We start from the raw sequence: 13,712 nt of genomic DNA on the forward strand, positions 1-13,712 counted from the left end.
GTGAACCACACCTTCCAGACTAATCAATGTATCATCTTCACACAGATGGCATGATGTTTGCCTTGCACTCCTTTTACTCTGAGCACAATGAGTAGGCCACTGACCAAGTGGTTCTGTCAAAGAGGTTCTGGTCCAGGTTTTTGGACATGATGAAGAGGGCACTGAAACTGAACCAGAGATAGAGGAGGATGTCTCGGAAGTGGAAGACAACCTAGATTTTGATCCAGACTTTGAGGAGACTGACCGGTCAACAGATGGAGAGGGAGAGGCACCTGAAGAACAGGCACCTAAAGAGACATTCCAGTCCAAGAGTGGACACTCTGGTCTTCATCCCCCCAGGAGGGAGGAAGTAGATCAAGAGTGGAAAACATCATAAAGATGACGCCAGGGCCAACACAGTATGCCACATCTCGTGTGGATGACATCAAGTCCAGCTTCCAACTCTTTTTACCAGAGTCCATTCAGGGTATTGTACTTGAGATGGAGGGGCCTGGAGGGGAAGCGTGTGTTTGGGGACACCTGGAGAAAAATCAACCTGGTAGACCTCGAAGCCTACATAGGTCTGCTGATTTTAGCTGGAGTATATCACTCCAACAATGAGGCTACAAAAAGTCTGTGGGATGCTGAGTCTGGGAGGCCTATATTCCAGGCAACTATGTCCTTACAACAGTTTCATGTTATTTCAAGAATTATTTGATTTGATAACAGAGATACGTGACCCATCTGCTGGCGAAATGAAAAACTGGCTGCCTTCAGGAACATTTGGGACCGGTGGGTGGAGCGCCTACCACTTATGTACAATCCAGGCCTTGAAGTGACAGTTGATGAGCGCCTGGTTCCCTTCAGCGGTCACTGTTCCTTCAAGGTGTACATTCCAAGCAAACCAGGGAAATATGGAACAAAGATCTGGGCAGCACGTGACGCCAGGAGCAGCTATGCCTGGAATATGCAGGTATACATGGGGAATCCCAGTACTGGAAGGGCCAAAAAAAACCAGGGCATGTGTGTTGTGCTGGACATGACAACCGGTCTCCAAGGGCATAATATCACATGTGACAACTTCTTCACATCATGTGCTCTTGGTCAGGAGCTGCTGAAAAGAAAGCTCACCATGGTAGGGACAGTGAGGAATAACAAGCCTGAACTTCCCCCTGCACTGGTATCGACCAGAGGAAGAGAGGCACTCTCATCAAAATTTGCTTTCACTGTCACACACTCTCTTGTGTCGTATGTTCCCAAAAAGAATAGAAATGTCATCCTGATGAGCTTGCTACACAAAGACGCCGCTGTCAGCACCACAGAGGACAGGAAGCCCCGGATGATCCAGGACTACAACAAGAACAAAGGAGGTGTTGACTGCCTTGATAAGGTAATGTAAAGTTTCATCCATCATGCATTTTACTTTTTTACTTATGTGAATCATAGCATTTTGTGTACAACAGATTCAATATTGTTCCCAATCTCTTATTTATTGTTCCTTTTATTGCAGCTTACTGGTACATACACCTGCAAGCGAATGACAGCCCGCTGGCCTGTGGCACTGTTCCACAACATCCTTGATGTGTCTGCTTTCAATGAACATGTGGTGTGGACAGCCATCGACACAACCTCGAATCAGGGGAAAAGTTTGAAGAGGAGACTTTTCCTAGCAGAGCGGTGAATAAGAGGTGACTCCGCTTATTCAAAAGCGCCAGCACATTCCCCGCACACTAGTCTCTGCCAGTCTGGTTAGGAGTGTGCAAGCCCCAGCTGCTCTCCCCCAACAAGGACATGGGCAGAAAAGGAAACGCTGTGAACTCTGTGCCCCTAGAGACAAAGCAAGCCTGAGATACTGCAAATGTGATGCCTATGTTTGCAAGACCCACTCTGACCTGAGTGTCACATGCCACTCATGTGCATGAATTCACATGCGCACAGACACACACGGCTTCATGTTGAGTTTGGTCTTTGGTTTTCCATTTCATGTTCATTTTGTAATACATTTTCAGTGCCTATTTGTATTTTCACTGCAGTTATTGTCTAATTCTATTAATTCATGTTAAACACTACTTTGAGACATTATTCACAGCTAAAGAACGTTGAATAAAAATTTGGTGGTGAAAAATGGTTTTTGTGCTAAATTTAAGAGCAGTTAAAACAAACCATTTTGACTGGGAATACTAAAGGGGTGGGAGGTGAACACGACCGGAGGGTTAAAAGGTTTTTTTTTCGAGCGGCTGTGGTGTAGTTGGACAGAACAGTGACTATGTGCATTGGACTGTAATAAACAAGATTACACTAGCTCTTAACATTGTGCTACCTGTATTCTGCTGGCTGCAAACTAGTCAATCACATCACACAACATGTTAAGACAGATATCCTAACTCCATCATGTACAAAATCCTCTTACACTTCTAATGTAAGCTGTTGATGGCCATAGAACTTTTGAAAGTGACATAAATATTCAAGAATATAATGAATGAATACCTGTATAAATCCAACTACTTTTGTGGTAAGTTTTATGTATTTTGTCATGACCAAACAGAAACACATGAAAATGCACACCACATTTTGTAGTCACTATTCAATCACATTAAGATTACATTAATAGTTTTTCTTCTAGGATGCAAGATTGGTAGCAGCATTCTACACGCCAAAACACACAAATATATATTATGACAAGCACTGGCCATACATAACACTACTATTACCATTACTGGGGAAATCTGTGTTTTAGTTTACTGATTTGCAATCATTTAACTTATTCTCTGACTTGAAATCTCAAAAATCACTGTGCTCTACTCAACACAAGATACATAAGGAACACTATATAAACTGAAATATGATGTGGCCAAAATCATCCATCTGTGACTGTAACTACCTAAGAATTTTGCAGTGGTTATTAGTTGCAAATATTTCAGGTCAGTTTACCAAAGTATCTATGCTTAAGGATCCTTTACAGCACAGCCATCTACTGCAAATGCGCATTTTTCAAGCTCTGAAGTTTTGGCCTCAGGTTACCTACACCTAGGTTGAGCATCACCCTTTGAATGAAGTCAAAGGTATTCTTAAGACTTTTGGGATAATCTTGAAGAGCATAGATTAGTCCAAATATGAGGCAAATAGCTTGCGCGTGGCTTTCAATGTCATCCATGACGAGATTACCTTCCAGTATGATACCAACGCTGGATGGTTCAAGGTGCAGAGCATTTGGACCTGGCCACTGACTCTTCAGGTATAACAGTCCCTACTCCAACGGGAACCTGTGTGAAATCCACAGTGGCATCCGAATCCTGCAAAGAAAGGTCAAAACTGAGGTTAAGATTTTGTCTTTGCAGTGCAGAACCTTTAACATACCAAATAAGGCAATACTTATGAAGCAGACTGAAGAAATCATTCCCATCATCACCGAGAAAAACTGGGAGGCATCGCAGGACAGCAGTCTTTATAATTGTCTCTTTATCATTTCCTTTATTTTAAAGGTACCAACAGATGATTTCTTGTGTGCTTAGATTGCACTGGTAACTTCTGAGGCCTCAAGAGCAACGACAGCTTCAATCCAGTTTACATGACTCAGCTGCTGGTGAAGCAGAGCCCAAGCCAACACACAGAGGACGGTGTGTAACTGACACACACACAATCCAACAATACATTGACCTTAAGGAGGACCTATTATTCCTTTCTGTGATGTATAGTGTTTTGTGCATCTAAGTGGTCTACAGAGTCACAAGACAAAGTTCACACTGAAGGAATTTATTACCGTAGGTATAAGACATAATAGCAGCATCACCCAGGGGAAAACTGCTGTTTTCTGTGTGAACATGCAGACAGAGATGTCTTTTATCATTGTGTGTAATAAAGGCGTTCTTAATTCCTGATCTTGTGCACTGAAATTGGTGTACTCTAATAAGAGAAAGAAGAAACAAACCAGATGAATTAAACTATTTTACTGAAATTGTTTCCTGTATCATGTATGTTGCAGATTTGCTGATTGAAGGCTGGCCCAGTCAAGACAATCATGCACTTAATTTGCTACCTTGTGGTAAAAAATCAGGTGCTCATTGTGGAGTAAAAGCAGGTTAAATGTTGTTGGACTGTACAATGTTATTGTTTGTAAATGTTTGTTTACTGTGTCTCCTCTCCAGGGTGAAGAGGCTAAAAGAATCCCCAGGTTCCCAAGCACCTATTTGAAGTCTCTGGGAGGAAACCAGACAGGTAATTAGTTTCAGGGTGTTAGTGTACTTTAACTTGCTGTTTAGGTCTTCTGATGAAACAGCAATTTTTACCCTGAATTGAAAACAGGTATAATGATTAGTGTTTGTTTAAGTATACCTGTATATTTTAATTTATTTGTCCTGCTTGCTTGGTTTAGATAGATAGATAGATAGATAGATAGATAGATAGATAGATAGATAGATAGATAGATAGATAGATAGATAGATAGATAGATAGATAGATAGATAGATAGATAGATAGATAGATAGATACTTTATTTATCCCAGACTGGGAAATTGCAATGTAACAGCAGCATTACATATAGGGAATAAAATATATAAAAATATATGCAATAGGAATAAAAAAATATATACAGTAGAGTAAAGTGCGCATTGACTGTAAGTAATGACCAGGGTTAATTAGCTGTTATTGTATAGTGTGATGGCATGTGGCAGGAAAGATTTCTTGTATCTGTTTCTTCGACAACGGAGCTGTAGTAGCCTGTGGGAGAAGTTGCTCCGCTGTCGGTCCACTGTGTAATGGAGAGGGTGCTGCTCATTGTCCATAATGGATAACAGTTTGTTCAGTATCCTCCTCTCCACTACAGTCTCAAAGGAGTCCAGTCTCAGACCAAGTACAGAGCCAGCCTTCTTGATGATGGTCAAGTCTGTTGGTGTCGCTGGCTCTGATGCTGCTGCCCCAACATGCAACAGCAAAGAAGATGGTGCTGGCAACAACAGACTGGTAGAAGATCTCCAACATCTTGCTGCACACGTTGAAGGATCTCAGCTTCCTCAGGAAGTAGAGTCTGCTCATCCCCTTCTTGTACACAGACTCGGTGTTGGATTTCCAGTCCAGTCTGTTGTCAATCATCACTCCCAGGAATTTGTAGTCCTCTACCCTCCACCACTTTAATGTCTAGATGTGAGTTTAGGCCCACCTTCTCTTGGAACTCTGGGACTTTTCTGTTTGTCTGGTCATGATGCATATGTTTACCAATTTCTGTTCATCTATGTCAATCTGGAGAGATGATAGATTTCCTCAATTTTCAACATGGAGTGGTTGAGCCATTTTATGACATGCATTTCTGCAATGCATTAAATATCAAAGTTTTCCCCATACTTGACAATTTGACCAAGTTTCGCAAGTTTTGGGCTGTCAAAAAATGTGCTTGTTGAGGTAAGAAAATAAAGAAGAAAAACAATTTCAATAGGACCTTCGCCAACTGTCTAGTGTCTGCTCAGGCCCTTAAGAAATGGCACTGACCTCATCAGAGGCCAAAAGGGCAGAAAGAAATGGACAATAATTTAAACACTGTGACAGGTAACGTTCATTGAACATGACACATTATTATGTATTTGACTAAGATACACTGCTACTGGGTACCGCATACAGATAGTTTCAGAGGCGGCTGCTGCAGCCTGCAGCTCCTCCCCTGGCCTTTGGGTGCTGCATGTCGCCATGTGAGGCTCTTCCAGCAGGGGGCGCTGCAGTCAACCGTCTGAATCCGTCACTGTTTACGGAAGTCCCAGTGACGTGTCACTGTCTAGCGGAGCATTGTGGGAAAAAAAAAGTGGTGGAGCTGTCGGCCGCCGATGGCAGACTGCTCAATTTGACAAATATCTTCGATTAGCGTGCGGTGCGAAGAAAAAAAGAGAGCTCCCTGTGGGGAGGGAGGCAGACGATGCTGCTTCACGGCTCCGGTGTGGACGAGCTCTGAGGAGGACGAACGCCTGCCGGTGTCATCGCCGCTCTCCTGTGGACGAACGGCCGAAGCAGAGTAGTGGGATCTTGTGTCAATGGACCGCGGCGTTTTTATTTTCTTTTCCCGCGAAGGCGAGTAAAGTAGCGGCGGATTAGCTCCCCGCCGTTGGATGGGTGGCAAGGGGGCGACTGCGCTCCCGCTTTCCTCATCGTTTTGAAGTTTCTTCGAGGCATCCGTCGACGGCGCCGTCAAAAATGTCGACCAGCAGCCCCGAGGCGGTAAAGAAATTGCTGGAGAACATGCAGACGGACCTGCGGTCTCTGTCCATGGAGTGCAAGAAGAAATTCCCTCCCGTCAAAGAGGTGAGCCGGCCAGTTAGCCCCACCGGGCGTTACTGCGGTAGTGATATACACGAGTGTGTTCGATCCCGGGTGCAGCACTACGCTGGGCCCCCAGCTCCGCTGCCGTACGTGGACTGACTTGTATTCATATAGTGCTGTTAAAATTAAAAGTCCTGCCATCAGCTGTTATTATGCACTTTTTAATGTGTGATCTCATTCATCAGATTGTGGAGGGTAGCCTGAAATAAACCCAGCTGACGATTTGTGTCATAACAATGCAACGCAATTATGTTTATTCAGGCAAATTTATTCGTCATTAAAGATTTGGACGTTCATAGTGAATTAATTCTCATTTGGACGTATTAGTAAAATATTCTATCATGATAAACTTGATTCTTTATTTTAGACCATGTGTTTTGAGTTGTTTCTACTGTTGCCTGTCTGGGATAAACATTTACTTCTAAGCCTTGCAAACATAGCAAGTGCTAATACTTCCAAATTCACAAAAATGCACATGAATGTCAATTCATGTGAGCATGATCTGTGATTCACCTTGAATGGCCATGGGTTTGACATTAAGCATGTTACTGCTGTGGTCTAAACTTTAGCAGTGTGTGTTTCTCACCAGCTAAAACTCACACTACCAGCAAGGCTCAAACTGTTAGGATTTGTGAGATCCAGCCCTTTAACCCTTCTAAATCTGGTAACGTGACAGAACTCCTTAGATTTCCTGCGAAGTCAAGTTCCCCTTCTGTAAAAAATGAAAGTGTATTTGACCTGCCTTATAATAGGTCTGTCTTTCTCGAATCTCATCTTGCAAGTTGGTTTCACACCAAGAATACTTGTTTTGCCGTAGCCAAGAGGCAATTGTTTTTCTTCACTTGAAATTACTTTCTGTCTGGCCACTGACTGGTTTCATTGTGGTGCAGCATGGGTGACATTTCTAGTACCATCAGTGAGCTTCAAGTATAGGGTCTTGCCATTTTTTTTTTTTTACAGTGTATGTGCATTGAGTCACACATAGAAGTCAACAGCCATCCCATTTTTTTTTTTATGACATTCCACTCCTTGTTATGCCCCTTGTTGATCCAAAGACAGGGTTAGAGTTCATTTACATCTGGACTGTATTATATCTTTACATAAATTTTAATATATATTTGACACACACAGATCAAAGCACAGCCTCCATTCACTTCTCCATTTCCAGATCAAGTTATGATTTTCATCTCACTGACGTGCACATGGGACATATAAGTGTTTGCGGAGTAATGTAATTTATCTGACGCAAATTCAGTCAGAGCCCCTCTACTGTCATTCCCTGCTATTCCCAGGTATGGCCATCTCACTGTTTGCTTTCTAATGTGACTATATAAGAGTGGTCACACTGGTTATTGGAAAAATGCTGTACTGTGTGTGGGGCTTTTGTGGTCTTGGAAATATGTGCCAACCAGCTGAGTGGGGAAACGCATATCAGGCTACGTGAGCTTAGTTTGTTTTCCCTGAGGTCTCACCTTGGATAAGACATTAAATCAAGAGAAGGAAATTCCCCAGCAGGTGCTTTCAGGTCCTTTGTGTTTCGCTCTCACTGCAGACTTCTCAACTTGAAAGCTGATTGCTTCAAAATGACATTTGCTGCAGTCACACAGGGCCATAAAAAGCAAACAGCTGGTCTAATGTCAAAGGCTGCTTGCTGGCCTTTGCCCAAGGGCCTTATGCAGGATCTCCTTCAAATATAGATTTATAATTTCCCAGGTTCTCTGGTTCTTACAAGCATATTTCTTTCAGAGATCACAGAAGTGCACAGAGCCACTTTGATGCTTCCCATTGCACAAACTCACTCATCCTTTGTTGATAGTGTTGTGATTGGAGCAGCACTTTCCAATTGGGGTTGTCGTGATTATTTTTGTCGGGATGTTACTGTTCAACAAACAAGCTGAGTATCAGGAGCTGTAGCTTTCATTCAAATAATTTGGAATGCTGTTGGTGCACGCCAATGTGGTCCGCATTACATTTTTCCATTCCTAAAATATGACTGCCTTTTTCTCTGTCCCAACCACAGTTTTGTCAAATACTACTTTTAGATGAAAAGCTGCTTAGGCATTTTTAAGTGAATCATGCTTGATAGTGAATACTCGAATCTTAATGCCAAAGCGTTGTATCCCTAATGTGAATGACAGATGAGGAAGCCCTGTCCTCATTTCCCAGTCAGTCTTTGTTCCAGTCCCCCCCAATTTCCCAGTGCATCTCCCACAATGGCATTGCACCCTTTCTGTGTTAAGATGGGCCAAGAACAGTTTTCATGGAGCAGCCAGTCAATGAAACCACCAGGGCTTTGCTGTCTGTAGTTCTCTGATTACTTTTGCCTTGCTGAAAAAAACCCAACAGACATCTAGCCCTCTGTTCTCCCTGTGGATGAGTCAGGTGCTGTCACCTCACCTGTGTGTAGCTCACAGCTAAATGTGTCTACTTGTCCAGGAAAAACCTGCAGAACTAATGAAAACATTATGGGCAACCTTTGTACAGTTCACTTAGCATAACGCATTTGCTAGACAGGTCATGTCTGCTGTAGAGAGACATGATAAGCAACATGCAGCAAGGCTTCAGCAAAGAGAGACTGTTGCGCTGCAGCTCTAACTGAATGAGCTGTTTCTATAATATGCTAAGTCAGGTCCATAAAACTGCTGAGTTCAAAGACTCTGACAGTGTTTCTAAGGAAGTCAGTCTGTGATGAGCTTCACTAACGTTGCTTTGCAAAGGAATGAGCTGGCGCTCAGACTTGGGTCAGTTCTGCTTTGAGGATCCCTACACAAACAAAAAGCTCTGGAGAAGAACTGAAACAGTGTAGCACATCCTGAAACAACTTAGCCCTGACATCAGTTACTCAACAGGCTTAATGTTTAATGTTGCTTTCTAATGGGTAACAGGATTTAAAAACCACATTTGTCCAGCTGTATTTTGTGTACTGATTGCCCCACAGTCATTCTTGAATATTTTGACTGCATAGTTTGCATTCATGAAATATCCACATGGATCTCACTAAAAGCATTCTGTTGATGTACAGCTTTACAGGGTGCTGTCAGAAACGTCAAAAAAATACAGTATACATAGAGGTCTACATACACTGTATCAAAATAAACATACACATTTTTTCTCACTGTCTGACATTAAATCAGACTAAACCTTTCCTGTTTTATGTCAGTTAGGATTACCAATATTTCTATTTGGTAAATGCAAGAAAGAATTATTATTATTATTATTATTTTTTATTTTTATTTTTATTTTTTTTTTTTGCAAAATCAGATGGTTTACATAGATTTCCTTCGTATTTGGTTTCGCATAGCTCTTAAACTGTATGAAATGGGTCAAACGTTTTGGCTATCCTTCAATGTGTGCATGTCGCTTCTCTAAAATACACTAAATCCATCAATAAATAAAAAGCAACAGAAGTTTATTGGACAGAGAAACCTTTGAGATGAGACACCTTGTTTTTTCTATTGGGGAATCAAAAGGAGTTGAGGACTTTAAAGAAGTATCAGGATTATGTAAAAGCAGGACATCCTCGTGGCAGAACAGTAAGGCATGTACCTAGAGCTGGATGGTGTTCCATAAATTGTACTGGGTTTATTTTCACAGAAACTGCTCTATGCAATAGCGATTTCAATTGGATTGATTTGGTTTAAGGTTTTTTGTGCTTATTATATGAATATTTCACACAAACAAACAAAGAGCCAGAAAGCACAGATATTGCCAAATTTGAAAACAATCAATTCTGAAAATTAATAAATAAATAAATTATAGAATGATCATTACCATAATGATATCATTAATGTCACTGGATGTCTCTCATTGACATTTCCTGTCTCTCTCATTCAGCTAAAGCAGCTGTGGAGCCCTCATTGGTTAATGCTTTAGGTTCCTCTCAAATGCACACAACATGATTGACATTTAAGTGACAATGTTTTCAAATTTTACCACCCAGCACTTTCCCACTGTAGCCACTGAGGTTATATGCTCTCTTACAATGACCTCATCTGGCCAGTGGTGTTTTTCCGCCACACATGGTGACATCACGGTGTTGACAGATAGGGAAGCCCATCCTTTATAGGTGGGCAGAAAAATGTGCTAGCCTTCTTAAAAGGAGTTTTCACTTTTCAGCCTTGGACTCCATCAGGCAGCAGGCCAAGATGAATTTGAATTTTCATAGCATAGAAACATGTTTGTATTTGGACCCAAGATGGAGCGTGCGGCTCCACTTGAGGCTGAAATGAAAGTAAACCCACACACTTCAAGGCATTTATTTTTTTTCTAGTTTGTTGCGTATTGGATTTACTCAGGGGTCTGAGCAAATCAAAGAGGCTTTCTTCACCCACTGTACCCACCCCCTTTAGCAGCCCGGGGCCAAAAATCTCCTCAGTACAGTTTTATCATTCACGTGGTCACCAGACTTAAACGTACATGGCCACTTTGGCAACCCCGTCCTCTTGATAACCACAAAGTCAGCTCTTGTCAGAAGTATTTTAAGGGGCCTTGAAACACCATTTATAACACGGTGATTAGAGAAAATTTGCTTGCCTTTCTCTGTGCCCTTCAGAGATAGGCTTCAGAATTTCTTTGTTACTCAGTGTATTTCACTAGGCTGACAGCTGTTGCCCATTTTAGAGGTGCTTTCGTGGTATATGTGTGTTTATATAGAATCTAAGATTTAAATCTGTTTCCAGTCTCCGGAGCTGAGACTGAGATCTTCAAATAAGGAATGTTTTTTCCGACTTGTATTATGAGTTGTAAAAACTATAAAAACTGCAAATATTAAAAAAAAGAAACAACCAAGGTTTACATATTCTTTATTCATAATCAAAACGAGTGTCAGTTGCAAAATTATTTAATTAATTAATTGCAGCGGCTCTAAATTCATTAGACGGCAGCATTAGCTTTATTACACCAATCCAAAGCCAGTGAAGAATATCTGGAAGCACTGCTTATAGTTGTCTATTTCATTAAAACCTCACCGAGACTCTCCTGGACTCGGTGGCCTGGCACTTGGGTTTTCAGTTATGCATCACAGCTATAATATATTATTCTCTAAGCCTCTGGGGATCTGATAAGTAGCTGAAATGTGGTTGTAACTATTTGGGACTGAACTTTCACTGCGTTGCTTTTGGTTTCCCGTAATGAACTCTGTCTCTGCGTGAGGAACAAAGGAGAAGAGGAAGCCTAGCATTTTTTTGAAGATTAACTTTTGAAGGAGTTGGGCCATATCAGAGTTTGTAAGAAGGCCCGACCCACTAACTGGTGGTTGCCTGGTAACCGGCAATTCAGCAGGTTATGAATTGTTGACTTGCAGAGAGGTTCAACTTTGTGACAGTTCCAATAACGTGTTAAAGCAACACAGTCACCTTATTGTCCAAATCCCAAGGCCAATATAATGTTAAGAGCATTCCTCCACATCCTATGCACTACAATTATTCATATTTTCTTTTTGTAAACACAGAGAATGGGTGGGTTGGTGGTGGCAGGGCGTGGGGGCTCGCTGCTTGATTTGCATCATTTTCACTTCATTCATTTGCAGACATACCAAATAGTCCCTAAAATCAAAATGATTTGGTTTGTGCCGTGTCTCTGTGGTGCTTGTTAATGGTTGCTTTGAGGATTGCGTGAGGAATGCAGTGTAGCATAGCCATGCTTGGGATATAGTCAATTCATGCAGAAGCTGCATGAAAAATGCATTGCAGTTATAGAGGCCCACTGGCAGTCTCATTGCTACTACTGATTTTAGTAGTAAACCTGTTGCTGGGATTAGATGCTGCAATGGCCATTTTTTTGCTTTTCCACAGTAAAATAAAAATGTTTTGCAAGGAAGTCTCAGCTGCAGTAAACTGACTGAATCGTGTTTAAGTCCTTTATCATCATGTGAAGAAATTATGCTTTATGGATTGATGGTTTTTCAGTCTGCTGCTCCACATCTGTCTGACAGTACAAATTTAGATGTAACATGTCTTAGGGTGGCTGTTTGCGTGAGGGGAAGTTGTTTTTAATAGCAATTATAAGAAAAAAATACTATCTGCAGTATATTGTGATTTTTGGAAAAGATCATATGAAATTAAGGGTGAAGAGGAGTAGTGATGGGAAGATGAGCAGTCAATATTGTGGAACGATTATGTGTTTCTTCTATTTGCGTTGTTTTTGTACTGCGCTGTTGTCTTTAACTTGTGCCCCTCAATACAAGCAAAGTTTCCCATTTAGTAAAATGATTCAACTGAAGTTAAGTTGGAAGGAATCTGACTGGCAAGTTACACTTGCATGTTGTTTTTATAGAGATATGATAAGAAGAGCTTCTGTTTTGACTGGTAAATTCTCAGTAACTGTTTCTCTCTCTTGTCTCCATGTCACCCCCCCGTCCTCCTCCTCCATCCCACTCTCCTCACTGCTTCCTACTTTCTTATTTTTTGCAACTCATCCCTGCCAGATACCTCACTGGGGAAATCACATTCTACTAGCGTATCCCTGTCAAGATGAGGCCCATTTCTTAGCTGTTTTATCAGCCCTGACTCTGTCGGTCCTTGTCACCCCCCATGGCCATCATTACATGAAGTTGTGCCCACCAGTAGTTCAGCAGTTGCTGCACCATCAGAACCATTTCATACGCATTACATCCAAGTGTTGACCTAAATGTCCCCTTTTCTTCTTTCCCCCCTGTCAGGCCGCAGAGTCTGGCATTGTGAAGATTAAGACTATTGCAGCCAGGAACATGGACATACTGGCAGGTGAGTAGGAAAGTGAGCAGAGTGGTGATTGGCCACAAATGCGAGATTTAGCTTCCACTTTGTGAAAGGGTTCACCTCATTCTGATTTGAAAAAGATGAATCCTCACTTAGCAGCATAGTGATATAGTGGCTAGCACTGTTGCCGCACGATAAGAAGGATGCAGTTTTGGTTCCCAGCCCTGGGGCCTTTCTCTGTGGAGTTTGCATGTTCTCCCTGTGCTTGTTTGGGTTTCCTCTGGGTACTCCGGTTTCCGCCCAGTGTCAGCTGGGATTGATTACAGCGACCCCCTGTGACATGGAAACGGAAAAGTGGTAGAAGTTGAATGAATGAATAACCCTCTATCAAAGTAATTTATATATTTGATTCATTTAAATTTAATCTGATCATGTTCATTCATTCATTCATCTTCAACCGCTTATCCATTTTGCGGGTTTTCTTTATAGTGGTTTAGTTGGTTTTGAAACACAGGTGCATTTTAAGCACACTCTCTTTTTATCACTTCTTTCTGCAAATTTTGAATAATATGCAATATCAAAAATGCTAAAAATATACAAACACATTTATGTTTAAATTCACATGAACAATGGATGTACAGAATGATAGCTTTCAATGCATTGTTGTTTTATTCATGGCATCAGCTTAATTAGATTCCTTTGATATATATATATATCTGTCATTTTGGTTGCTTCAGCTTTACCGTAAATTGAAGG

At 41.5% G+C, this 13,712-nt stretch overlaps 1 protein-coding gene across 5 annotated transcripts in view; it reads left to right on the forward strand.

Moving 5' to 3' along the window:
* Positions 1-5,762: 5,762 nt before the first annotated feature.
* The window catches only part of mon2 (MON2 homolog, regulator of endosome-to-Golgi trafficking), a 36,471-nt gene continuing 28,521 nt past the window's right edge, over positions 5,763-13,712 (forward strand). For 4 of the 5 annotated variants that reach the window (XM_029522438.1, XM_029522439.1, XM_029522440.1 and 1 more), the window contains exons 1-2: positions 5,763-6,261; positions 12,938-13,001. In XM_029522438.1, the coding sequence (XP_029378298.1) occupies positions 6,154-6,261; positions 12,938-13,001 (172 nt within the window). In that variant the 5' untranslated portion in view covers positions 5,763-6,153. The remainder of the gene's footprint in view (positions 6,262-12,937; positions 13,002-13,712) is intronic. The other variant, XM_029522442.1, reaches the window with a different exon arrangement.

This window comes from Echeneis naucrates, chromosome 16 (assembly GCF_900963305.1).
Source record: "Echeneis naucrates chromosome 16, fEcheNa1.1, whole genome shotgun sequence".
Lineage (NCBI taxonomy): Eukaryota > Metazoa > Chordata > Actinopteri > Carangiformes > Echeneidae > Echeneis > Echeneis naucrates.